The sequence below is a fragment of the Asterias rubens genome, chromosome 18 (assembly GCF_902459465.1).
Source record: "Asterias rubens chromosome 18, eAstRub1.3, whole genome shotgun sequence".
Classification (NCBI taxonomy): Eukaryota; Metazoa; Echinodermata; class Asteroidea; order Forcipulatida; family Asteriidae; genus Asterias; species Asterias rubens.
The window spans coordinates 7,105,926-7,132,660 of record NC_047079.1 but is presented as its reverse complement, the minus strand read 5'-3'; the positions used below and the strand labels follow the sequence as shown (position 1 = coordinate 7,132,660).

The window sequence follows — 26,735 nt, the reverse complement described above, 5'->3', positions numbered from 1 at the left end:
TATGACTAATATTTTGTTTACTCCATCCGAAGTCAGATGAGGGCGCTGGTCTCTTTAAAGAAAACGGCAAAACTCTGAAGATCGTCACAAACAAAATCACTGCATCGGCATTGCGTCATTAACACTTTATTCTCAGTTTATAATGCCATCAAATAAGTGTATCAACATCAGTTTGCAAAGATAATTACAAAATATACCATTAATTATTTAAAAATATATATTGTTTACTCCCGATTATATTTAATATTTATGTCTTATAAATTTCCTGCCTAAAATATTATGAATAATTTGTTTATGTTACTTGCATAATTATACAGAAATATCAAAACGCACACTGCTCTTTGACAGATACCAAGCAGAATCTGGAGTCCAAACCGAGGCTGGGAGTCGCTCTACTTATGAGCCATCCAGCCCACAAAATGGTGGACAAAAATGGCCATGTTCAACCCAAAACGAATGCACTTTTTTATATTGAAACAAGAATCATATTCTCCATATATTCACTGCACATTTTAAATTGTAAAAAATAGTTTGTTATTAAAAAACAATTAAAATTATAAATGCGAACAAAAAATTAATAAAAGTAAACAACGTTTCGGCACTTGTTTTCGAGTCAATATTTACTATATAAAATGTTCTTCCAACAATCATGTTTGAAAACTTTACCTTTTAGCTAAAACACCTCAGTTATTGATAATTAAAAAGAAGATTAATATAAGGCTTATTACAATAAAATACAACTATCGGTGGTCGTTTCGTGACATATATAGCCTGGCGTCCACACTGATTACCAGACTTTACATTTCTCAGTAGGGTTCATTTTTAAGGTGGTTATTTCGTGACATATAGCCTGGCGTCCACACTGATTACCAGACTTTGCATTTCTCAGTAGGGTTCATGTAACTCCCTGCCGCACAATTGAAGGTCTTTGAGAAGTCATCATTGTTCTGCAGAGTGCCGACAGGTCTAAATCAGGAAAGAAAACAGACAAGGGTAGGAATTAGCAAGTTTGCTTAACAACTTTGATGCCAAGTGAGAATTAATAGTATGCTGTTGTAACACAATAATAAAGATACACACCTAAATGGCTCCAAGGAGTGTGATTTGCGGGAAATCGAGTGAAGTGCACCTTTTGGAGTAAAAATGCAACACCAAATCTATAAAGAGAAGACGGACAAAAATCCTTTAAAACATAGAATCACCGATGTAGTGTCGTGATTCAAGTTGGGTGACCCTATTCTAAGTCATTTGACCTATGACCTTACCTGAGCGTATGAGATAAAGAAGACTTGATCCTGAGTGTAGTCCACACCGGGTAGAAGGGGTTCATTTGGTGAGCTATCTTTGAAGGCCTGACGGGAACATAATATAACAAGGGGGTACTTAAAGCAGCGACTATTTAGCAAAATTGTTCACATTTATTTTGTGTGCGTGTAGGGATGCACCAATTAAGGATACATGTACTCTGATATATTTGACATTTGACATTTTGATATTTGACAATACCAAAAGTGTACCCTGTCTATAAAACGAGAAATGGGTTAAATGTTTATTATACCAGATAAGCTTCCTTGACTCCTCCATTATCAGCAATGTTTTCATCCAAAGTACGTTCGCCATCGAGCTGGAGTAAAAACAACAAAATCACAAGACAATCATGGGCCGTGTTCACAAAGAGCTAATAATTATTGATCTTAAAACTGAGTATTGCCGAAGCAAAGTATGACGTCATAGTACACATCGCTCTGGTAAAACTGACAACTCATCTCAAGATGCATCAATAGTGCCTTGTGAATAAGTAAGAAACAAGTTTCACTTAAATAGGCAAAAAGTAGGATCATATTCTTATCTAACATTACTTGAACATCAACTTTTTTTACAAAAAATGTCAGATAATTTGACAAAAACCAAACGGGAAACCGTGCTTTACTTACATGTGTCTCTGTGTCCGGCAAGGCGAATTTTGAATACTGCTCCACCATACACTGAGTCTGGTTATTGAAACTATCGATAGATTTCTCACTCCACCAGGTCCTGAGGTTCCCATCTTTGTCGTAAGTCCTTCCTGAAAGATGTTTAAACATTTTCATTCAATAACAGAGCTAACTGCCAGTGTAAGCCACGCCTACTTCATTTCATAGCCACGCCTACTGCGGGATTATAAAGTATATAGGCGTGGTTGTATGTGAAGTAGGCGTGGCTATTAGGATAAGTAAGCGTGGCTATATGTGAAGTAGGCGTGGCTATGGGTGAAATAGGCATGGCTATTAGATGAAATAGGCATGGCTATAGGTGAAGTAGGCGTTGCGGAGTCAACCTAACTGTATCTCACCTTCTGTATCAAACCCATGAGTTATTTCGTGACCGATGACTGTTCCTATCCCTCCATAATTGAAATACCTGCAATGAAGTTCATAGGAATCGAAAAAAGGACTTCAGAGCACGTTGATTATATCATCAGAATGCAGTTATTGCTTCTCCTCATTGAACCCAAGTCTCGACACTCATGGGGTGACAGGTCTTTTTCTTCAGCCGCGCCACGCATCTGGAACTCTCTACCACTTAATCTTCGATCTTGTCTTTGTACTGCAAAATTCAAGTCTCTTCTCAAAACTTATCTTATGTCACAGGTTTTCAATGACTAATTTTGTTGTGTCTGTTTTTCTTTGTGTTGTGTTTTTGTTTTGTTTTTGGTTTTACTGCGCCTTGAACACCCAGCAGGGTGGATATGTGCGCATTACAAGTCTTATTATTATTATTATTATTATTACTACACGTGGTTTATTATTTGAAGATTATCATGTCGTCCAAACGGCCAACTGTGTACAAACTTCTTCAAACAGCGCCATTTTTTGAATCCTCCTCCTCTAGCTTATGTTAATTTCCCATACAGGGGACAGAATCTATGGGGACAGATTTCCTAAGGACACCGGATTAAAGTGATTTCCCGTGAAGGGAATTATCTTCGAGAAGCCATAGAGATATCTTACAGTAAGCACTAAGGAGACAAGCTAAATAATACTACAACCAAGTAACATTACCATGGAAGGTCTTGGTGGTAGAATGGCGGTTGGAGAATACCTGCTGGAAACTCTGAAAAGACAATCAAGAAAGCAAAATATGAGAATGCTTGACTTGAAATAAAGCCGTTGTTTGCAATATTTCCCACTGCGAGACTACAATGTACCATGCTCTCTAACATACATTGTGTAAACAAGCCTCACACCTCCCAGCCCGGCCGACATTATCAGAAAACCTCGCCATAACAAGATTACGCAAAATACGTTTAGGTCTAGATTATGATAATTATGCGAACCACTACTTTTGACTGGGCACAGAAAGAAATGCGGAAACTATTAGTAGACAAATATATAGTTTGTATGAACAAACTCCAACAACCAATGCACTAAAATGGGAAAGTTTTGAATAATGTCATCATAGAACTTGAACATTTGAAATGTGAAATGAACATTGTGTAAAGTTTCATTAAACTTGGGAACTTTGAAAAATACGGAGGGAAAGGGGGCACTTTTATGCTCATGGCGGTCCATATTAGGGGTAAACTGAGGGTGTGGCGTCAAATCAAATGCATTGCTTACGCATCTTATTCGATGAACCGATGTAGAATGCATTTATAGTAGCAGGTCCCTTCCTCCACCTGTTAATATAAAGAAAACACAATCAATTTAGAATGATAATTAGACCAGAATCATTTATTTAGTTTTTTTTTCCTTGTTTATAAGGGATCAACTAACAAGTACACGAACTTACTCGTTCTTGTCGACCGGGCGTCGCAGAATTTGCAGATCTTCTCTTGACCTCCATTTGTAGTACGATAATAAGTTTGCAAATCCGTTTTCCTTCGTAGTATTAATCTAAAATCAACAAATCACACCATCACATCAACAAGGGTGAGAGTTTATAATTTATTTTATAGTTTATAATTTTTTTGTCGGGGGCAATTATCCTATAATTAATTTCTGTAGTTTTAACCAAACGGATAAAAGATTCCCGTGCAATTTTTGACAAGACTTGAAAGGCAGGACAGAAAAGGGGCAAAAACTTTCTCATTCCAAATTGTTGCAAAACCATGGTTTTAAATTCCCTTTCTAAAATTAAATTACATAATAATTATACATACGTCCTTGTACTTGGCGTCCATTTTAGCATTGTTCTTCATCCATTCTGGGAAACCGATGTCAATTTCCATCTTATCTGCCTGTTGGTTTATGACAATAATAATAGTCAACATGCAATCCAAAATATAAATGAATTCAATTTGAAAAAGTAATGTTATATTATGCTGTTGTAACTTAAAAATGTACCTGAGTATTTTAAAGCCATTGTACACTTTCGGTAAACAGCATTGTCCAAGACCCACACTTCGTGTATCACAACTGACATATAAAAAATGACAAACCTGTGAAAAATATGGCTCAATCGGTCATCGGAGTCGGGAGAAAATAACGGGGTAAACCCACCATTGTTTCCGCACGTTTTCTTTCACCATTACCTTCTGTAAACCCTGTTAAAGTTATTTGTAAGTCTGTGATTTTTTTTGTTGATTTTTTTCTGTGCCGAAAGTGTACAATGGCTTTAAACCAATAGTTGGAAGTTTGGTTTCTGTTTTCAATGAAAAATGTTACATGATCAATTCAAACCAATGAACTTTATTTAAATAATAACGTTAATACAACAACTGCATTCATATAGCGCCTAACACCCCAAAAAGAATATCTAAGCTCTCAAATGTCCATTGTTTACGTAGTTCTGAGCGTGCGCAGATTACCGAGAACAATGGAGTTTACCTGGTAAGTCTGCTGCCACCAAGCGTCCCAAAAGTCTCCCATTGAATGTTTTGAGAAAACTCTTGAAACGTGGGACAGTGGTAGCTTGTTTGATGTGTAGAGGGAGATTGTTCCATGAGTGAAACCTGTGACCTTTATTTACTCTCCTTTGAAAGCTTTAAAGTCTTAATCGTGTTGAGCCTTAAAAAGGAAAGAAAACAACAAGGGGTGGGTGGGGTTGGGGGGGGGGGGGGTTAAGGCAGACTGGAAGGGGGCATGTGGGCGTTTTAAAAAGTGCAAAAAAAAAACTGACCTTTGCACGTGCTTCCTTCTTATCCGCATCCTGCATCCACTCGTTACTATCCAACATGACTTTAAAGGCGTCTAAGAGTTTATGAACCATCTCCTTCGTCTGAAAGCAAGTCAAGTTGACAAGATTAAAGCTTTAATAAAGGTCTGGACTTTCACTTCTTTTTACTTTTGTACAATAAGGTGAAGTTCGTGGTAGCACCATTACACGTAGCGCTATACCATGAGCCTCACCTAGGATACTCCCATCCATCAACAGTTCTGAGTCCTACTTATATGTACAAGTATTTCATTGGGGATTATAAACAAGTCGATTATTCATCTCATTATTTTGTTTTATGTTATGTTATTTCCTACTTTGCTGTGTACATTGTTTTGCATTTTGTTTGTATTATGGATAACAGAAAAATCTGAATTTTGTTCACAAATTCTTTCCAAAATTAATTTGTTTCTTTTGTAAGTGTCTGCAGGAGACAATCACTATGAAGACAATTTATTTACCCAAAACTCCTTGAATGTTGTTAATTATTTTGGTAGGCTAGCTGTGTATGTTTATGTATCATAACAATGCTGCAACTCTCCGAATACATAGAGCTGACTCCGCTTCAGAGGCTGCCAACATTTTTAGTCCAGTTTGTTTGTTCATTGTGACTCTTCAACAGTTCCTACTCTACCTTTTCCTTGGCGGTTTCGGGAAAGTACTCATCAATAAACATCCTCCCAGAGGCGAAAGAAAGTACAGCATTTGTGTTCCACGAGCACGTCTTCCATCGTGGGAGCTCTTTAGTTGTTCCCCGGGTCGCCATTTTGTATTCCTGCACTATATCCGTAAACTCACTTCCAAGGTTCGAAACCATTTTTTCCACAAGTCGCCAGAGCATGTAATTGGCTGTCACCCTGGAAGATCCGAAATTATTCAGGTAGTTTAAGTTTGGGCTTATTTATTCAGTAATTATTTTCATTTTATTTTTTTATTTTTTTATATGATTGTATTATTATGTCTTACCTGCTTCTAAATCTATCCTCTGCCGCCAGCAATCTGATTACATGCGTGAAGTAACCAGTGGGTCCCCCTGCGTAGTCAATGATCCGTTCAGATGGTGTCACTGGTGGAGTCATAGTCTCTGGCATGACGTGTTCAAAGAACAGCTCCCAATCAATCTAAACATGATGTAATGATAAGAATTGCCAAAAATAACAACATCTTGAGCCAAAAACGGCCTATGTTTTGGCTCCGGTTCTGGCTTAGGTTTGGATCAGTTTTGAAGCTAACGATGCTTCAATTAATTACGCTTTATGTTTTTTTTTACTCTAAATTTGTTACTCACTTCAGGGTAGGTGATTCCCATCTCTTCTATTGTGGTCTCATTATAGTTTTGATCCGGATCCGTAGTGTCTCTGATCTGCGAAGAAATAAGTCGCGTAAAAATTAGATAAGAATGGTTTGGTGTCATAAGGCTTTAGGAACTTTTGACGTATTTCACGGTCATGTCTTACAATGTCAATTGTTTCAAGACACTGTACAAACTTACTAGCCATGTCTTACCTTCTGCAACTCTATTTCAAATTCCATAGTCTCATTCATCTGCTCGATTGCAGTCGTTTTGTTCCCACCGAGAGCGACTACGGTATCAACCATGTACTTCAGGTATGCCTTTCTGGCCTGCATGTATAAAAAGACTCGAGTTAAGACTAATAGTAACAGCTCGAGCTCCCAGGGGTTAGAGAGTACAGTGGAGAATGCACAAACACACATTATTTTGTTCAGCTCACTGGATAATGCATGCAATCTTACTAGACGTGTTTTCTAGTCGTTTTTATTTGTTGACATTATTTAATACCTGGCTTTGTGAGTGTGTGTACTCAAGAAACTGATTTACGAGAAATTACGGCTTGATTCAATACTATTTTCTTACCGCTGAGTACTCTGTTCCTTTGCCAACTAAGTTTCTGTATCCAGGATCATACTGAGGCTGCTCAGGAATCTGTGAAAAGATTGGTGTAAAGGTAAAACAATACACAAAGTGGACACAAACAACAGATCAATAAAAAAAAACATCAGTTATAATAATTTCTTGCAGGTTCATTTAAAATCACTTCTCTCACCAAAGACTTAATCCGGTTTTGACGGGTGTCTTTATCACTGACTAAGCTTGGCACATCAAAACCCGGCAGATCCATCTATGACAAAAAAAGACAAGAGTTTACTATGATTGTTTTTCTCACAAATCCTTCACTTGTACACATTCATGGATTAGCCAAAACAATATTCCAGTAGAAAATCCTCTATACCTTTTTGACACCCGAGGCTCCGCCCACGCAAACGTTCTGGCCGATCAAGTAGATCGAGGATACGTCCCCAGCTTGTCAAACCATCCGGATGCGTTTCGTTAAAAACAGACTCAAAAACCTCATGCATTGTTTGTTATGAATCGAGAACTTCCTTGAGTTGTCCGCTTTTCTCTTCCATTGTTTTTGCACATAAGTTTGCTCACTGTTTTATAGCCCCAAGGTCCGGTGAAGTCTTTGCAACCCCCCCCCCCCCCCCCTCCGTGTAGTTTTGCCCGTAACTGGTGGTGCAGCTGATTACCATAAAAACTTCCTGAAAAATGTCAAGTTCACATTACTGTTAAGTAGAACGTGATGGTGAAATAGACGTCCGTGGCAAGTTCACCGAAAAAGACAGAGTACTTTTACAAATACGAAAACGGGCACACAGTAAGCTCCCCATGAGCCCCTCTCCCGAAAAAGGGGTATCAACCCCCAGTCATGGTACTTTAACTTGTACTCAAGTTAATTCAATTTATAACTAGATGTTTGGACTATTTAACTTGATGTATAAACAGACACTTAATAAATTACCTGCAAAACATATTCACTAGAATTCTTGTCATCCGTTTCCACAAAGACAGATATGATGGGATAAGTGTCGTACTGCCCAATTAGAGTCGCCAACAGTCGCTCGAAGCTGAAGGCACTTTGGTTCCAGTTGCCACCAGGGTTTGTTTCGAGGACTGGCCAGCCACCGAGACTGGTTAACATCTCTATCATTGGTGCCTTGCCCAGGTTATCGATTGTTTCTAAAGGAAATCAGTGGTCAATATTACTTCAAGAGAAACAAGACAGCTCATGGTTTGTAAATGTTTCTCTTCCATTTTGGGACAGATTGTTTAAAGGGTGTGAGAGTGGTAGCGAGGGCGGAAGAGAGGGCACGTGAGGTGCTACATCACCCGTAAATCTGGTGGGCATGTTTTAAAACTTAACCTTTGTTCTCGTTTACTATCCATTGGGTTATTGGCGCTTATGGTGCTGTTATGGGGTAATATAGAAAAACATAATTTTAGAAATAAAAGTTTTAAAAAAATGAAACGATACCTGTGTCCATACACCCATGGTAGAAATCCCTGACTTTCTTGAAAGATGCGGGCTCGTTTGATTTCGGATCTCTTTCAAACAGTCCTATAGTAAAAACACAAACATTGTTAATGTTAGCTGGTCTTGTCACATGGGAACTTTTTAAAGGCATAGACAAGCAAGTAATCCCGTCTACTATACTAAGTCATAGTTGATTTGTGCAATTCATAACCATATACGTTGAACCAATGTTTGTATGAGAGAGAATGGCTGTCGCCAGCTTGGCGTATAATATATCCCCTTGTCGCGAGAGTTTGCCGAGTTCGTGAAGACGCATACCACATGATCAACTGGAAGACAGCACTTGATACAAGTCGATTGTAATTCCTGAAGCTGCTTAGAGACAGAATCGTTGATTGTTCTGCCATTATCAAGAAAGATACAATCAAAATCACCTGTGAATGTTTCAGAATGAATACGGTGTCTGTTCGATAATGTGTAGCTTGTGCCCACCCCCCCCCCCGTTGCGTCTTCATTGTGATCTGGGAATCTCAGGAATTCTTTAGAAGATTTCAGAAGGGGTGGGTACTTCTGCCAAGATGAAAGTAGTGTGTTAAAGCATGCGAACATTGAATGGGGGAGTACACCCTCTGCCACATTTCGGGCATGGAACACTCTTGTTGAGCAAACAACAATAAACTGTAAAGCGAAGCCAGCCAAAATGGCAGCAGTCAAGGTCTAGTATATCCTGTATACCCACCTTTGAGTTTCATGCTCGTTGCCTCTTGAAGTTTGGCGAACTGACCAAAGCTTGTTTGATCCCCCGTTACTACGTGTTTCTTGGCCCAGCCACCGCAGGCAAAGTCGTAGAAATCATCGCAGGGCTTGGCTGATTTGTCCATATTCGTCTGTAACATGGCAGCTTGAAAAGACAAAAAGGGATCAACACACACATTATTATTTCCATGTATAGACAAAAAACAATCCATTGATATTGAGACAGTTTGAAAAGACAGAACATCAATTACTTAAAATTAGACACGATGAGATATGGGTTGTTTGCGCACCAATATTCGAGAATAAGCTAAAGTTGAACTGTCTTGCGCCTTGAAACAAGACTACTGTGTATGCCGCACGAAAACAATTTTCGCCAAAACAGCCGCACGCTGATTTTAATTACTGCCAAGTAGCCTACAGTGAGAGACATGATAAAGATAACGTCAAACATGCGACTTCATTTAAATGAAGGAAATTAAGAAAATGCGCTCATTCGATCACTGAGTTGTAACAACAGGATAAGTACATGGACAAAAATAGTCACAAATAGTGTTCACGCTTTCAACAATCGTGAAATAATAAGCTGTGACAATGTGGGCTTAATCTGTTTTGCCTGGAAGAAAAAAGGTAAAAACGATGCACCATTTTCAGCAAGTAAATATATTGTCCGCATGCAGTTGTAACAACCAAACTCATCTCCTGCACTTTTTTTGTGCATATAATACAGTTTTCTCGAATAAGTCTTTATGCCCGAGTGATTCATTTCAAAAGAAAAGAAGTCGTATTCAGTAAGCTCCCATAACTTTAATGACTTTTATCCTTACCAAACTAAACCTTTAAGTAAAACGAAACGCGAAGACGTGTTTATTTTTGGCAATAACAACTTGAACTGTCTTGAACATTTCCTTCTTCAATCCTTTCTTTAATACGTCATTTTGGATAATATTCGCTAAAACTCTCCAGCACCTGCTGGCAACATTGTTTTCCACAGGTTAGGATTGTTCGTTTTGCAATTTTTTTCCAGCGACTTTTTTGCATATGCTGTTAAATTATTGGTCATTTGAAGTTATCTGTTTGCAATATTAATTAAGCTGTATAGTTTGGTTTACTCTACACTTGACATAGTCGGTTTCTCTAAGTGTAAAAGAGTAAAAAACACCACTCTTTACATTTCGAGCTGTCCTCCATACGGCTCTTCAAAGAGAGTGGTGGTTATTTCATTCTTTTAGAAGGGTTTCACTCCAGGACAGAGTGAAAAATCACTCAAAAAGATGCATCATTCAATCTAAAAGAGTGGAAGACCACTCGACAAAGAGTTGTCCTTCATACGGCTATTCAACGAGTGCTTTTTCACTCTTTTACATTAAGAGAGCACATAAAGGATGCTGGCAGAACATCAACATCAACAACAAACATCAACAACAAACAACAATAGTGTTATCACACTGGCCTCCAATCAACATTTGGGTCCTAAACTTTAAGCACTTTGAAGCAAGTTTGTGGAGTAACTTACCTGACTGGACGCATTGTTCAGACAAACATATGGCATCTTCATATCCACTACTTCCTTTGGTGTTAATTCTGTCAAATAAGAGGACGACTGAAAAACAAGAGAGACTTATGTCAAGTTTCATTAGAGCTGACTAATTTCATAAGGCTGAGCACAAAAAGTATAGCTAAGCACAACAAAATTATGCTTATCAAAATAAGGTTACCAGCCAAACTACCACATGTATAATTGATTTCCTGCTCATTTCTGGTAAATAATCAGAAAATTGCTCAGCAGCTCTATGACATTTTGCCGTTCGCGATGACAGCAGCAAAGTTACTAAAATAATTTCACTTAATTGTGTTGGATCAAAAGACCAAGTGAATTCGAACTCAGCACCTAAGGTTTACGGCATGCCTTTGACACTATCAGAACACGGCCTTTTGGAAGAAAACGAAATCACAAAAACGTTGAAAACTCTCAGAAGTTTTGTAGTAATCTGATGCAGCCGTAGAAATGATAATATGAAATAAGGGCGCCCTGTTCTGCCCTGATAGGATTGACAATGTACAATCAAATGAAATATACGAGAATGCAATTATTGCACAATATACGAACGCTGTACTTTAGGACAGGGTCAGTGAGCTTGTAAAATACAGTGCTCCAGACATGCAAATCACGTACATCAAAATTGCTGATGTATTTTTTAAGGATTTCCTTTTTGAATCAATTTAGATAAAAGAATCCTTCTGAAAAGCTCTACGACAGTGGTAGTTTTGATGTACAGAAAAAGAGAATTTGCCCGCCAGGCATGCCTTACTTGTTGCGACCAGGAATATCACGAACCCAACAATCACAATGAACTTGAGTAGAATCATACAGGCACTGTCTCCGGGTTTCCTCCTGGTGGTACGTCCATCGCCTTGTGGTACATAAGTCCCTGCCTCACCACCTTCTTCAGTCATCTTCATGCTGCTCGAGAAAAAAAAAGGCTTGAGTCGGTGGGCTCTCGAACTCAACTGCTTGATAGCTTACTCTGATCTGTCAAGTTGTTGTCAAGTTCAGACTCGCGATTAGACGCTTCCTGAAATACAGACAGCACGCATCCTATGGGGGCCGACGTCTGTAACCTTTACTGAAGTTCATCATTCATCATTTCATTTTCAATACACGAAATAATGTTTATTTTTCTGTGAACTTGTGTCCCGCCAATAACGCTCAAGGCACCGTTTATGATTTTGATAAAACCTTGTATTTGACCCCTGGGAGAAATGTTTGTGTACTCAGGCGTGAAATATTGTGCACTTCCTGGCGCCGTATTTCATGATGGGTGCATTCGTTTAGCTTCGACCCCAGTCTGCCCCGGTGGTACATTCGAATAGCTTTAACGGGGCTCACCCGGGTCAGCCCCCAGTGCCATGCTTGTGGAGTGGGTCACTTGGGGGCGAGTGTGTGATCGTTCGATTAGCTCTTGTCAGGGGCTCGACCGAGTGAGCACTGCGGGGTCGACCCAGGGAAGCTTATCGAACGCACCCGTTGTAAGCTTAGCTCGTCACTTACAAAAGTTCAGGTGTCAAATTAATGCATTTTATTATTCCAACTGACCTTGGGTCTTTAATAAACTAGACTTGAATTGACCTAGAAGATTTTATATCAACAAAATATTGTTTACAGGTTGAAAAAGTATAATACGGTAGTGTATTGTGGGGTGTGACTTGGGGAAACCTATATTGGCTTAATTTATTTAAATGAGGCACACCCTTTATGTAACCATGGATGTAACAGGAACGAAGAAGGAACCTCAGGATAGGAGACTTGGGGAGGGGGGGGGTATATATGACCCAAGTCTAAGGGGTAGGGGATGTGACCTTGGACATTTTCAAATCCACGGCTTCGGCTTTGGATTCGGCTTCAGACTGTCCTCTCGTCTAAGCCCTGAGCGCGTACGCAAAGCTAGATTTGATGACTGACACAGTCCGCTGTTCATGCAACAGTCACAGTCCCATAACCACACCGCGCTAAAACAATGGGAGACTTTTTGAAAGCTCTGCCACTAGAGGGCAGCAGACCTACCAGGTAAGGGTGCACAACTCCTATAGCAAACAATGGTAAATGCTAAAAATTCAAAAACACTCAAACAATATTTAGAAGTCTCTCAGCCTCTTGAAAATTAAATCAGATACATTGTCATACAACTTAACTTTAGATTTCTTCTCAATTTTTGGTAGGTCAGCATTTTGGAATTTTTGCTAATTACCCTAGAAGAAACACTCCCAAAAACTCATGCACATCGCTTGTTATCATTGGGGAACTCGTGTCCAGTACGTCCTGTTTCAGAACAGTTTGGTTTTTGCTGGCAATGTGTTATAAAAAACAAAATACAGTTTGGCTAAATCTAAAATACAAAATCAAAAACACGCAAAACACAAGGTATTTGCTGTCAGTGACCGTCACTCATGCTTTTCCTTCCTAAGTTGTTGACATTACCTGGTGAAGAGCGCCCTCTCTTGGTGATTGGCAGATAGTCTAAAGTTTCCCATTACCGACTTAATTTCAAGACTAAGGCCGTTATTCGAAAAGGCCATTATACGTCCAGTAATCTGAGGGCGCTGTTTAATATATTTGTGTAGTTTTTGGTCCGCCCTTTGAGTGTTCTTTTTATTATTTTGTCGAAGTCCCTAATTGTGTACATGTTTTACTTCCATGTTTTAAGTTTCACTCGTTGTACTCTGAAAATCATTTTGCTCGTTTTAATTGTTTTCCAACTACATAGTGTTGCGTCTATACTACCGAACACTGACCTTCATGACGTCACAATCTAAGGCCCTTCCCTACCAACCATCTGCGCAAGTGCATGATCCGAATAATACAATTCACCACTTGCGATTATTGACTTTGAGATTTGAACATAATCTGTCATCACAATATATCAAATAATGTTCAAATAAACACGAGGCTTGCTTTGAACAGCTTCCATGAACCGGACCGGATGCAAACCCTCCGAGACTGACCTTGGGGCGTGGAGGTCATGGTGGTCTGATTCGATTGTGGTGTGCAAAGGAGGCAGTGTACAGTTTGATCATAGGACTGTCCTTCATCATTGTGGAATAGTGCGTAGTACATTCCAGGCATAATAAGCCAAGCATGTACCAATAGAGATCGCATTTGTGCCATTGGTTTCACTTATTAGGTCAAGGCAGCCCACGAGGGTTAGCGCTAGCAGAATGCAGCAGGTCTGACACATAGACCACACTTATTGAAACAACACTGCCGAGAAGTCGCCCCACAGACCATTTTTGTTTGGTGTGCGTAGATGATGAAGGTGACTTCCTTTTTCTTACATGGATGATCTGCAAACCACCAACACTACACCACAACCAGAACTGTATCACGAGACATGCATTATTATAATTAGGAAAAGACGGGAAATCCAAGGCATAAATTATGGTAAATAAACCATGAATGTGTACATGAGTGTTCTTGACAACTGGTGAGGTGTAGTTACGTTCACGTTCCTTTGAAGAGTCTAGTATGATGGATGGAGCTACTGTGAGTTGGAACGTATAAAGGTAAGATGTTGGTGAATATTTTTAGTGCTGTTTAGTGTTTACCACAAATCCTTCATTATTTGCACTATCCATCTTCGCCTGCTGTCTTTATTTCAGGGGAAATAGGGCTTTAAATTACCACTGCAGTTTTGTTTTTGTTTTTGTTTTTGTTTTTGTTTGTTTGTTTGTTTGTTCATATAGGGCAAGGACTTGCTCTATGGTTTGTTGTTGTGTGTTTTCGTTTATGTGACGATATGTATCTTACATTTGTAATGCTTTGCCAATGAAAATCGCAGAAAAAAGTGATACAACAAGTGTGCGAGAGTTTTCTATGTACCACACGTGAACTTCAATAAAAAATATATAAAAAGAAGTTATCGGGAATTTTCGGGAAATTACCCAAATTGGAAACTCACAAGAAACATCAGCGTATCGAGGAAACGGTTAACGACATACACCAAGGACTTTGGTTTCCGTTTGTAAACAATAAAAGATAAAATTGAGGGAAACACAAAGGGGAAAACCATTTAAAATGTTTTTATGTAGGAGTTTTCTCTGCGTATATATTCGTATGTGCATATGTGTTCAAACTCTGACATCGTAAAAAATACAATCTGTAGTAGGACTAAACATAACTAAAGCCATTGGTCCAAACCCAAAGAAAACCCACAAAGCTAAGCATTGTATTTGCACTGTGACCTGCAGTGAATGCCCCACCTCAATTGCAGTATTTTTGTTAGCATCGAAATGTAAGTTCGGCACTTTTGTGTACACGACGGGCTCTACTTTAAGTGTCAATTATAAAAGCATAAAGGCCTGACAAAAAAACGAAAGGTATCACGGGATCATGTTTTATGAGCAATGAAATGTACATTTACTTTTGCGATTACTCAACGGGGATTACCGAACTATTTATGAGACTCGGTTGGTTTCGTTTAATAACGACAGTGGACACTATTAGTAATTGTCAAAGACCAGTCTTCTCACTTGGTGTATCTCAACATATACATAAAATAACAAACCTGTGAAAGTTTGAGCTCAATTGGTCGTCGAAGTTGCGAAATATGAATGAAATAAAAAACACCCTTGTCACACGAAGTTGTGCGCTTTCAGATGCTTGATTTCGAGACCTCACATTCTAAACTTGAGGTCTCGAAATCAAATTCGTGGAAAATAACTTCTTTCTCGAAACTACCGTACGTCACTTCACAGGGAGCCGTTTCTCACAATGTTTTATACTATCAACCTCTCCCCATTACTCGTTACCAAGTAAGTTTTTATGCTAATAATTATTTTGAGTAATTACCAATAGTGTCCACTGCCTTTAACAGTAATCTTTAAGCTATCCGTGCCGCGGCTTAGTTATGAGTGGGCGTCCACCGATCAGCCCAACATTCTCTAAGCAGGTTTGACAACATAATAATTTAAATTTTTCTTTAGAATGAAAGTTCTTTGAGGAGATATTATGCGAATTAAAAAGCCAGCACCTGATTTCACAAAACGCTAGGATTAATCCTATCTCGAGTTAAAATGAGTAACTCGTCCAATAACCATGTCCTAACTTAGGATGGGTTCAATTTGCGTCCTAACGTCTAAGGATACGGAACTTAACTCGTCCAAAGTCCTTAGATTAATTTTATGGTAAAATCAACGGCTGGTGTTATGAACAGAACATAATACCATAATGATATTGTAGTTTATACTAGATAGGCGGCATGGCGTACCCCACCCCTCCCCTCAAATTATCACGTCATCGTTGTGTTATGGATATCTTTGGAAGTCTTTAGAAGTACCACGCCCCTTAAAATCTTCTGAAGAGTTTCTATACAAGAAAAAGAAAAGAGTTAAAAAAATTGTTTAATGAATTAAAATAATCGATGAAAATCAGGCCATGCGCCTTTAAATTGCATGTAACAAACGTCTCATGTGACAGGACTTGTTCATATGAGTCAAAGAGTAAATATTAGGCATAAACTATTAAAGGCAGTGGACACTATTGGTAATTACTCAAAATAATAATTAGCATAAAACCTTACTTGGTAACGAGTAATGGGGAGAGGTTGATGGTATAAAATGTTGTTAGAAACGGCTCCCTCTGAAGTGCCATAGTTTTTGAGAAAGAAGTAGTTTTCCACGAATTTGATTTCGAGACCTCAGATTTAGAACCTGAGGTCTCGAAATCAACCATCTAAACACACACAACTTTGTGTGACAAGGGTGTTTTTGTCTTTCATTATTATCTCGCAAGTTCGATGGCTGATTGAGCTCAAATTTTCAAACGTTTGTTATTTTATGCATATGTTGAGATACACCAACTGTGAAGGCTAGTCTTTGACAATTACCAATAGTGTCCACTGCCTTTAACTTAATATTTTAAAAGGCTAAAGGTCGTACATTTGGAAACGCCCTCTACTGTTTACCCTCTGTGTGATATTATTTCATGATTTTAATCATATTTTAAAAGGATAAAGGTCGTACATTCGGACACGCCCTCTACTGTTTACCCTCTGCGATATGTCATGATTTTAATCATAAGAATACATGAAACTGAAGGGTTTCAAGTCTCGGTTGGTGTTTTACATTCATTTGGTGAGCTATGTGTTTCGTCAGCCCAAATCGAAACAGGGAAATTGCTGATCTAAATAAAACACAGTGTGGTTTGCCATTTCGAGTTGTTTTCCTTCAGGCCGCACGTTTCCGTTATCCAGTCCGCATTAGGACTTCAAATTGCAAAAGACAGGAAACTACACTCAGTTCATGCATATTCATATCATCATTAAAATAACATGGAAATTAGGGTCTCTATGATCGACATGACAATGCCCTCATTATCCAATAGAACGTAGTACTAATAATAAAACCATTCTTATATAGCACATATTATCACCGTGTGATGTCCCTATGATGCGCTGTACTTGTGAAAGCAGGGGAAATGTTAAGCCTGAAACTCACATTTGATGATTGAACCTGTCTTTTGATTTTATACTCTTTCAGAGAGAAAATTGAAACATACGAACCACAACAACAACGGATTTGTTTGCGCATCTCAAAAAGTAAATTCAATGACTTTCTTGTAGATGTCATCAAATTGTAGGACTGAACAACCTGCGTAGAAAATGTGACATCCTTGGATATTTTTATTGGATGTTGACAAAACTCGCATATACAATGGCATTTGACACCAGTTTAACGGAAGGTGGCAGTGTCCCCCCCCCCCGAACCTTCATGATCCCAAAGTTTAATTCGACCTTCTCTATATATACGAGGATGGCAAACAAAGGTTTAAATAGGCTACTACTCATGTCAATAATTGTTAAACTGAAATTACAATACGAAACAAGTGTTAAGAAAAATACACAAAGTGATTCGCCATGACAATGCTAGTCATGCAGAAATCGTATTAAAATGTCACCTTGACTAGAGTAACAAAACTAGAGTAACAAAACATTTGTCGCAAGATTAAATGCGTTGCCATTCAGTTATTCACAGTTGACTTCTCGCATTGTACTCACACGCCTACACGTACAGTGTGTTTCATACACGCCTGCATGTATCATTTAAAGTTGACATTGAGCCGTACTATGCATGCACTGAAGCATGGACAGTTCTGAACCAAGGATTTTGAAATAACAAAAGAGTGTGTTTTACACTCTGATGTGGTGTAAAGATTTTTTTTTCTTTCTTTTTTTCTTTTTTAATAACAAAGATTGAATTCGTATAAATGATAAATGCACGATTGGAATTTGCATAAGTGTGCTCGCTACATACTACGTAGTCAGTGTCCATCGAGAGAGCTTTTGGTTACTTGTGGGGTTTTACTTTTGGGCTGAAGCTCTAAAGGTCAAAGATTAAACAAATCGTAAGTTACCGATACAATATAAAAATCTAAATTCCAAGAAATCTTGTGTAAAAGCACGAAATTAAGAGTATCGTGAAAATAGCACATAATTCACAGTTATTGGCAAACATAATTATTTGTTGTTCAATTTTTTTTATTATTTTTTTTTTACAGAACTTTAAGAGTACTTTAAGTGGACAGGGACGGTGGCCATTAGCGGACAATCCAAACTTGGCAATCATGGCGTCTGCCGTGACCTTCTGTGCATACTATGCCGTGCAGCTAACGATACTCATGACCTCTCTGAGCTTCCGTACTGTACACTCCGCCTTAACAGTAACCGTTGTTAACATCACAGCGTATAGCGCCACCATACGGTGGGAATTGGGCATCCCGCAATCCTCTAATCTGACTGGATTTAGTCTCACCAACTCAGGTGACTTTGCAATGAACATGATTGAAGACATTCACAATGTTTCATCGAGAATGTACAGCCTGCCAGATTTGGACGACTTGAGAGGCTACAACGCATGCGTGGCGACCCTTGTCCCTGCACCGGAAGTACCGGAAGTTGGCTGTGCTCAGTTCTCAACACCTATGGGTTCAACGACATCTCTTGCCATCGTAGCGGGCTTATTCCTCCTTATCTGCTTGGTGACGTTCGCCATTTTGGATTTCGTGGTCTCAAAGAGTCGAAACAGGGTGTTGGCCTACAAGCGAACGGAGCTCCTTGAGCAAGGCTGGCAGACCTTCCAGAGACACTCAAAGAAGAAAGGCAAGGCCCGAAAGAAGAAGAATGCCTCTGGTAGACCCATCTCTAGCGCCCCCTACGATGAGCCAGATGGTGAGGAGCCCCAACCAATGGACGCAGATTTGTCAAATAATATTTAAGCAAACAAATATTGGCTCAACAAGTGTGTAAACATAAACACTGATACTTCTGTGCAATGGTACTTCCAAAGCCAGAACTAAAAAGAGAAAGTTGCTTGCTGTATGTTGCATAAACATGGATAAAGATGATCAAATTAAAAATGCACGAGAAAAGGTCTGAGACAGCAAAATGCATTTTAGGCTGAGATTTAAAAGTACTTTGGAACTTGTTATTAAAAAGTTGTTTTAAGATTTACCCATTATTATCTTTTTACAGAGCGGCTTGAAAACTTTTCGTCACATACATTTTGGCTAAATTTCGCTATAGCTTCTGACTAATACATGTACACGCACACGATTGTATCTGATACGCAGTGCATGTTATCAGTACTTGACACGGTTTAATGGCTGCATAAACAAACACATTTATTTATATCGTATAGTTAGGTTAAAATAGTAGAAAGTTTTTTGTAGTAAAATAAATTCATACTCATGAACAATGACACAGAGACTATATTTTTTGATATGCATTGTTATCCATTAGAGAATTTGTGTTCATGTAGTCACTTTGGTTTGGAGGCGAGGAAACTAGCAAAAACACACGAAAATCAAAGAGATGGGACATCATTTTATGCATCAACAAAATCTATGTACATGTATTGATATTCTTTTGAATATTATATTATTGTGCATAGATTCGTGGTTCGTTGAATTCAAGTGGGTAGTTGAAGCGACAACAAACTGTTATCCTTTTGATCATCATCAGCGCATGGATATAGTAACTTCAACTATTGTCACTATTAAATTCGGTTCCATTGTGTGCTGTCTGTTACCTTCCAAACATAGATTTTCTTGTGAATTATTGTGTATGATTTATGGTTCGCTAAATATTGTGGCGACAACAAAATTGAAATCCTTTTTGAATTGAATGCATGATTTATAACTTCAGTTCTTCTCACGTAGCTAGTATGGTCAAAGCGTCAGGCCAGTAACTCATTAAACACGTACACCATGTAGTTTTTGTCAACCACAATCTATACCCTTTGAAGTAAAATCAGAAAAATTATTAAGTTTGCTTGTTACATAAAACAGAACTTGAAGATGGTGCCCTAATTGGTTTTTGCAATCGGTGTTTGACTCAAGACTGACGTATTGGACTCCACACTACATTAATTTAAAGTGGTGAAATAGGTTACAGTGCAATTCCAATTATACTTCAATACAAACAAGGTTTTCTCAAGACATACCGGTACAAGGTTTAATAGGCTGCAGTGGACTTTATATACAATCAATTTGGAGACATTCTCTGTAAGGCCCTTTTCGAAACCACGGTTTCGGCTTTGGATTCGGCTTCGGGCTCCGTCTTCTCGTCTGATGTCCTGAGCACGTACGCAAAGGACGCACAATAAATTGTCAAAACAACCGCGGGGCTAACCTAGCCTGAGCCGACTCTGGAGCCGAAGCCATGGATGCTAAAAGGACCTAAATAAAGTTTAAAACAACTATCACCCGAACTTAAAACTTTATCAGTTCACTGCAAAAAAAAAGGAGTCCACAAACTTTACACATGGATAATTGATTTTCATTTTAGAATATTGCTATATCTCTGTCTTTGATCGGACTTTTCGGCTGCTCCTTGTCCTCTTTGTTACCCTCCTCGCTGGGTAGTTCATCATTAACACCTTCCCCATCCACCACAAGCTTCTCATCATCCATAACCATAGGCTTCGGATCGGGAGGGAGGCACTTACTCTTCAAGATTATCATCGTCAATAAAGTGACAATGATGAAGCCAATCACACCCAACGCTCCGATGAACTTCGTGTTCCATGAGGTGTATTTAGTCCAGAAGGAAACAGAGGTTGCTTCCCCAGTGCTCTGCCCGGTCGAATCGTAGGTGTACACCAGCACGGTGTAGAAGGTCGAGTAGGTCAGCCCGGTGATTGTGTGCGTGTTAGTAGCTATGGTCGAGATGGTCACATTCTCGAGAACGCTGGTGTCTAAGACAACAGAGACGATGTAGCTTGAGGCATTACCACCACTGGCTGCTGATGTCCAGGTAAGAGTCGCGGTGTTGGCCGTCTTGGAAGAAACTGTGAGATTCGAAGCATATTCCAGTGCTGAGCTCATGGTGATCACAGTTGATAAGACCAGGATCAACAACCCATTGGAGCGGGTGTTTTGTGAAAGCCTTCCAGTTGCCATGGTTACTATTATACCTGCGTTATGTAACCGAAAAAGATGAATTTTGTTTAGTTTCACAATTTAGTGCTAAATGGGATGTTTTTGAGGCAATGCGTGGTGAGGTTTCAATATACATGTAATTGGTTTGCGGTAACACCACGTGTGTATCTACTTGCCAGGTAGAGTTTGTTCTTAGAGAACTGTCTTTCTTTATTTAACTACCGCGGAGTAAATTTATCGGATGTTCGGGAGACTTCTCAGTTCTGAAAAGAACTTCCTCCTAGTAGTTAAAAAGCAGGACAGTTCGAACCGAGAAGTCTCAGTAGAATGAAGAAAGCAATTCTCTACAAGAATAAACTGTACATGGCAAGTAGAGTATACACATGGTGTTACGGCAAACCAAATAATATAATATTGTCTATTTCTCTACCTAAATGGTTGTCCCCCCCCCCATTGTGTATTCACCTTCACTGTGTTCTCTAGGAATCTGAGGAATTTTTAGACAAAGGGTTTTAGGGGGTACTTTTGAACAAGAGAAACGATTGTGTTTTAAAAGCACGGAGGAAGATGCATTGGTACATTAAGAGGGACACCCTCAGTCCCAATCCAGTGTGGTTCAAGTCTCACCCAAGCCTGGAACATGGTGGATGCGGCGAGAAGTCGGCACTGGATGGGCGACCCTGCGCATGCTATCTCCCGTCACCCCCACCTCTAAAGCTTGACACCATCATTGGAGTCGGTAAGCACTAACAATTATTTTAAATTAAACTATGAGGGGAAAGTAAATCTTACCTTTAAATCTTTCAGACAAATCTTAAAAATGAGACAGCGTAAACACTCGATCATCTTCTCTTGGCGGCCATTTTTGTTTCCGGGTTGACGTGAGCAGTGAAGGGGAAAAGTGCTTGAATAGATACTGTTGCAGGACCACTGGGGTTGTGACATTACAATGCCAGTTCCCCCGATTGTTATGCAAATAGTAGGTCATTATATCGACCGTTTTTGCTGCACAGTAGCTTTAATATTTATCCCTGAGCAGTCAGGTGACTGAGTAACAACTGGGCAACGATGTAAACAAAATACATGTATTGAGTTACTGGTTTAGAGGTTAGAAGTTGATTTTGGCAAACGAGTACAATACTATTTTGTTTATGGACAGTGACATAGAGGTGTGTCGTCAAATTAATAACAAAATGCAAGACAAATTTCATTTGAAAAATTCAGATTTAGTATGTACACCAGGACAGTAGGTCTAATGACTTTGTTTTGTCAAAATATTTAACCAATTCGGATAAGTGGAACAGAAATTAATCCATAATTTTGTAAAAATCTATTTATATTCAATTGAACATTGAAAATTGCTATCGGTTCTTAAATTACGACCTCCAGATACAGGACGCATTACATTGATGATGGGCGTGGTTAGGGATGTTTTTGGGAGGGGGTTATCAGAATATTGAAGCAAAACAGTCCAGCTCGAAAAATTTGGTTTCTTCAAAAGATCATTTCTTAATTAGCCGAGAGCATGTTTCCTTCTCAATTTTCTAAAGGCATAATATAATTGTATGTGTGTAAATTCCTATCCCGGCCTCTTTTTACACTTTCATCCCGCTGCATGACAAAACAACTTTCTGAAGGCCTCCTTGCTTTTCTCAAAATTGTTTCCGAATTACGCCGACCTACCTGCCCAGGATCGGGAGGCGGAGACGAATTGCGAGCATTGGAAAAACAAATTGTCCCATTGTACGAAGCTGAGTTTGGCTCTACGAGTGGTGTCAATTTGGAGAGGGGGGGAGCTTTAGGGGGTTGAGGCCCCATCCAAACTCTCCGTCTTTATCTGGTGCAAACACCGTCTTGGGGTCAGGGATCATCCTGAGGTTTTGGTACACGTTGTTATTCCGTGATCACAAAGACCTATTAGTAAGCTGTCAATAAGACCTTGTAAGCACGGCCAATTTGCTTAAAAGTTTCAGTTGCCCGTCCTTGAAACTTTGCACTTTGATTTGACGAGGTATCTCGATAGCGTGTATATACCGATGTAATTAATTTCAATCTAACAATAGCCCAGCTCAAACTACAAATAGACATTGTTTTATTGGTAAAACTAGCAAACAACATTATCGCAATGAATGCAGTTTTTACGCTATACATAGGGTCAGTGTAGAGAGCTCATGTGTAAGTATGTAGGTACGGCAACGGGTAAGAAGCAACGGTTTAACCGAACATTGATTGAGAAAACTCCAATTGTTGGTAAGTGATTATCATCCATGTTACTTTTTATGTTATGTGCTTCATTATGGGTCCTGCAGTGAAGTTGTATTCGGTCAGTGTTGATGGGGGGGGGGGGGGGGGCAAGCATTATGAGCGGGGGGGGGGGGTCCGACCGTCCCTCCCCTTACGCTGCTGATGATCAAAGTACAATCTACGAAGTTGAAGCAATTGCATTTTGTTTATGATAATCATGTATAATAGTTAATATTTTTAATAATAATTTCTATGATTGTTGTCAAAACGACTGGAGTGTACCGTGCTTTTCACACATTGGTGTAGGTATATTGTTAAAAGTATGTTTAAGGGATAAGGGTTGGATGTTTCGAACAGTGCGTTTGAACAAACATACAAAGTGGTCTCATTTTATGACAGTTTTGCAAATAATATATTGTAAAAATTTGTCAACATCCCTTGAAACACACAAATTAGAAGATAAATCATGCTAACCATCGATGTGATAAACAAACTCGATTTCACTCCCAGAGATTTTCCATCAAACAAGTGCGGGTATACCAGCACCTTAAAATAGAGCCGTAATACCCCCAGCCTATAGTGCAAACGCAAAGTCGTATACAAACAGAATCAATGCCATTAATATGACTCGCTGGATCATCCATGTATTGTCATTTAACACAAAATCTCACTAACACAATATTGCTTCATTTCAGATAAGCGTCACGGAGTGTTTTTTAAGAAGTGTTGTTTCACGATTATATTGAGTCGGTGAGTGACTTGGACCGGATCTCTCAAGATTATTTCTTCCCCTGCTTGAATTGGAAGACGCCATCCTGAGAGAATGAACTTCAAATCTGTCGTTCGATTTGCCGTGATTTTGACCATCGCCATAGGTCTTAGTATAATGGTTATACATCACTGGCTCAACAATAAAACCTACCTCCTTGATGACAAGATTGTTGCACAGATTGCTGAAAAATATGTTGGTAAGATTGTTATCATCTTACCTAAAATAATTTGTTTTTTTTGTTCTAAAGTGTATATAAGTGTTAGCCTTTGAGAAAGACTCTGGCATGGTCGACACGTCAGGCAAATAAGTTTGTTTATAAATCATTTAAATAAAAATAAAATTATTGTAAAGGTTTTCCCAGTCATTTTCAGCAAAACTATAACGCTAGACTAGACTGCACAATGGGTTCTGATACGTCCAGTAACCACGTGACCAGTGCACTGGTCACGTGGTTCAAACTGCTCCCTCCATGTCGCAACTTTTTCAATACACACGTCTGGGTGTGGCAGCTGAAAAGAGGGCGGTTGGATTGGCGTAGTGGTGTCTTGCCTTGCCTTCAAACTCTGGGGCCCCGGTACAAATCCCACCAGGGGCACTACGTGAATTGGGTTGTCAGTCCCTACCTGACTGCGTGGGTTTTCATCATAATGTCTTGGGTTTTCCTCCCACATCCAATAAAACTAAAACTTCCTTGTCTTCTCTCCATTCTTGGCTAGTAAAGTGATTAAAATTTTAAATGGTTTGGGGGTTGAATGATGACAAATTGACTAGATGCTGTTGGACTCGAACCAAAGACCTCCGGATTAACGTGCCGGCGCTCTACCAGCTGAGCTATCCATCCCGAACGGAAATAAGAATAAAACAGTAGATTGGGAAAAAATGGGAAAAAAATTGTGATAATATTTTGCTTCTCTCTCACAGGACTGCCCCACGAGGAGGCTTTTGACAGAGTCTACTCTGACCTCATGAAGATGTTTCCGGGTCACATCTTACCACCAGAGGATACCGAGTGGATGTTTGTATGCGCAGGAGGATGGAAAGGTGCGATGCGCATGATCCATGCCTCCGTCACGGAGTATGTGACGTTCTTTGGGACAGCTGTTGATACAGTGGGACATTCAGGTGGGTTGATATGGGGTCATGTGGGGTCAAGGGTTGATTGAGTCTCTAGTTTTTTTGTTTTGCTTGTGTTTTTGATTAAGACGATTTTCCCGTCAATGGAACTCCGCAAACTCCCACAAGGGTGTATACTCAAAGTTATAGTAACGGCCAATCTCTCTCCTACAAACATTGGTTTAACGTCTATGATTATGAATCATGCAGAAATTCATTGTGTTTCAGAAACTAGACGACAATACTTATTCCAGTCAATGAGACATCACCCGTTAGCTTGGTAGGCTGGGGAGTGGAAGGGGGTCCGCTCAGAACCCAAGATGTAGTGTCAACCGCATGCATCATTTAAAATTCCATTTTTATTTGTTTTGGGGTTGTTTTTTTTTTTACTAGGACGGTACTGGGCCAATATATCCGACACTGTCATGACCGGCACTTTCAGGCAATGGACGGAAGGGACAACACAAAGCCAAGTCTTTATCCCAGGTAAGTAAAACTCAATCACAAATGTCATTCAATTTCCTTCACCCTTCAGGTCTTTAGGGCCGACCCTTTTTGTTTGGGGGTGGGGGGGGGGGTAGCACAGAACTGACAAAATCGTTGTTTAACTGTCAGTCCTTTTAAAACCCTCAAGTGTAAGAGTCCATTTATGACGTTAATAAGCCATGTCCTTTGACAACTGGCAATGCTTATATCAAAATGCTGTTCATGTACCGAGGGATAAACTAACTGATAGCAGTGCCACCATGTTGGTCTAGAGATAGTACTTCGCCATTCCAGGGGCAGCCCGTGAATATTTGCACGGATGAGTCAGGTGTGTCATTTTTCGGCATTACCTAAAAAATGCTACCTATTGAAATGCATTTTTCACGGTTTCTATAATACAGAGTATGATTTCCATGTCTGAAGAATCAGTTTATTCAGAAATTAATTATATCTCGTCAATGCTATCGAATTTCTTGAAATTGTGCGACCGAAACAAAAACTATTTTGTTTCCTATTTCAACAGGTGACACGATACTTCACGCCTGGGGTGATGTTACAATGGTGCAGTGGAGCGAGGGAACATGGATGGTTGAATACGGGCGAGGTTTCATCCCATCCACGATGCCTTTTGCTTTATCAGACGCCATCTCAAGTACTCAGGATATATGGAGCATTGTCAAAGTCGTCAGAATGTACATTACATTTCTGTCGAATGAAATGCTGTGTTTTGTAAATGAAATGAGCAGTTGATCTTCACGATGTGGTTATTTCTTTTGTTTGGTTTACCTTTTCTTGTTATGAGTATCATTGAGGCTGTTCCTTAAAGGCAGTGGACACTATTGGTAATTACTCAAAATAATTATCAGCATAAACCCTCACTTGGTAACTAGTAATGAAGAGGGGTTGATGGTACAAAACATTGTGAGAAACAGCTCCCTCTGAAGTGGAGTAGTTTTATTTCGAG

The 26,735-nt window shown here is 39.3% G+C and overlaps 4 protein-coding genes across 6 annotated transcripts; 2 read left to right on the top strand and 2 right to left on the bottom strand.

Annotated features, from left to right (window-relative positions):
• Positions 1-96: 96 nt before the first annotated feature.
• Positions 97-11,837, bottom strand: LOC117302759 (neprilysin-4-like). 2 transcript variants are annotated; one of them, XM_033786778.1, is made up of 22 exons: positions 11,537-11,837; positions 10,741-10,827; positions 9,211-9,372; positions 8,472-8,555; positions 7,959-8,176; positions 7,203-7,277; positions 7,013-7,081; positions 6,643-6,759; positions 6,425-6,499; positions 6,103-6,257; positions 5,771-5,993; positions 5,101-5,199; positions 4,142-4,219; positions 3,772-3,875; positions 3,600-3,658; positions 3,042-3,093; positions 2,333-2,400; positions 1,935-2,065; positions 1,559-1,624; positions 1,266-1,352; positions 1,081-1,157; positions 97-966 (listed from the first exon to the last, which is right to left on the bottom strand). In XM_033786778.1, the coding sequence occupies exons 1-22, from the start codon at positions 11,685-11,687 to the stop codon at positions 867-869; spliced, it is 2,337 nt and encodes a 778-aa protein (XP_033642669.1). In that variant the 5' UTR covers positions 11,688-11,837; the 3' UTR covers positions 97-866. The 2 variants fall into 2 exon arrangements, with proteins under 2 accessions (XP_033642669.1, XP_033642670.1); XM_033786779.1 differs by lacking the exon at positions 11,537-11,837 and adding an exon at positions 11,116-11,134.
• Positions 11,838-18,288: 6,451 nt separating this feature from the next.
• LOC117302754 lies at positions 18,289-19,486 on the top strand. The gene has a single exon (XM_033786773.1). The coding sequence runs from the start codon at positions 18,343-18,345 to the stop codon at positions 18,991-18,993; it is 651 nt and encodes a 216-aa protein (XP_033642664.1). The 5' UTR covers positions 18,289-18,342; the 3' UTR covers positions 18,994-19,486.
• A 758-nt stretch (positions 19,487-20,244) lies between these two features.
• Positions 20,245-22,093, bottom strand: LOC117302410. The gene is made up of 2 exons (XM_033786348.1): positions 21,949-22,093; positions 20,245-21,191 (listed from the first exon to the last, which is right to left on the bottom strand). Exon 2 carries the CDS (start codon positions 21,175-21,177, stop codon positions 20,560-20,562), a length of 618 nt encoding a protein of 205 aa, XP_033642239.1. The 5' UTR covers positions 21,178-21,191; positions 21,949-22,093; the 3' UTR covers positions 20,245-20,559.
• On the top strand, positions 21,244-26,651 carry LOC117302409 (sigma non-opioid intracellular receptor 1-like). Of its 2 annotated transcripts, none has more exons than XM_033786347.1 (5): positions 21,244-21,273; positions 24,096-24,368; positions 25,094-25,294; positions 25,679-25,771; positions 26,295-26,651. In XM_033786347.1, exons 2-5 carry the CDS (start codon positions 24,224-24,226, stop codon positions 26,519-26,521), a joined length of 666 nt encoding a protein of 221 aa, XP_033642238.1. In that variant the 5' UTR covers positions 21,244-21,273; positions 24,096-24,223; the 3' UTR covers positions 26,522-26,651. The 2 variants fall into 2 exon arrangements, with proteins under 2 accessions (XP_033642238.1, XP_033642237.1); XM_033786346.1 differs by lacking the exon at positions 21,244-21,273 and adding an exon at positions 21,830-21,895.
• The last annotated feature ends 84 nt before the right edge of the window (positions 26,652-26,735 follow it).

Excerpts from the sequence above, each read along its gene's own strand:
- LOC117302409 (XM_033786347.1), top strand. The coding sequence starts at position 24,224 with ATGAACTTCAAATCTGTCGTTCGATTTGCCGTGATTTTGACCATCGCC. Across the intron at positions 24,369-25,093 it reads GATTGCTGAAAAATATGTTG|GACTGCCCCACGAGGAGGCT; the intron begins GTAAGATTGTTA and ends TCTCTCTCACAG. Across the intron at positions 25,295-25,678 it reads TGATACAGTGGGACATTCAG|GACGGTACTGGGCCAATATA; the intron begins GTGGGTTGATAT and ends TTTTTTTACTAG.
- LOC117302410 (XM_033786348.1), bottom strand. The coding sequence starts at position 21,177 with ATGGCAACTGGAAGGCTTTCACAAAACACCCGCTCCAATGGGTTGTTG.
- LOC117302754 (XM_033786773.1), top strand. The coding sequence starts at position 18,343 with ATGGCGTCTGCCGTGACCTTCTGTGCATACTATGCCGTGCAGCTAACG.
- LOC117302759 (XM_033786778.1), bottom strand. The coding sequence starts at position 11,687 with ATGAAGATGACTGAAGAAGGTGGTGAGGCAGGGACTTATGTACCACAA. Across the intron at positions 6,500-6,642 it reads TTGAAATAGAGTTGCAGAAG|ATCAGAGACACTACGGATCC; the intron begins GTAAGACATGGC and ends ATTTCTTCGCAG. Across the intron at positions 1,625-1,934 it reads TGCCGGACACAGAGACACAT|CTCGATGGCGAACGTACTTT; the intron begins GTAAGTAAAGCA and ends TTTTTACTCCAG.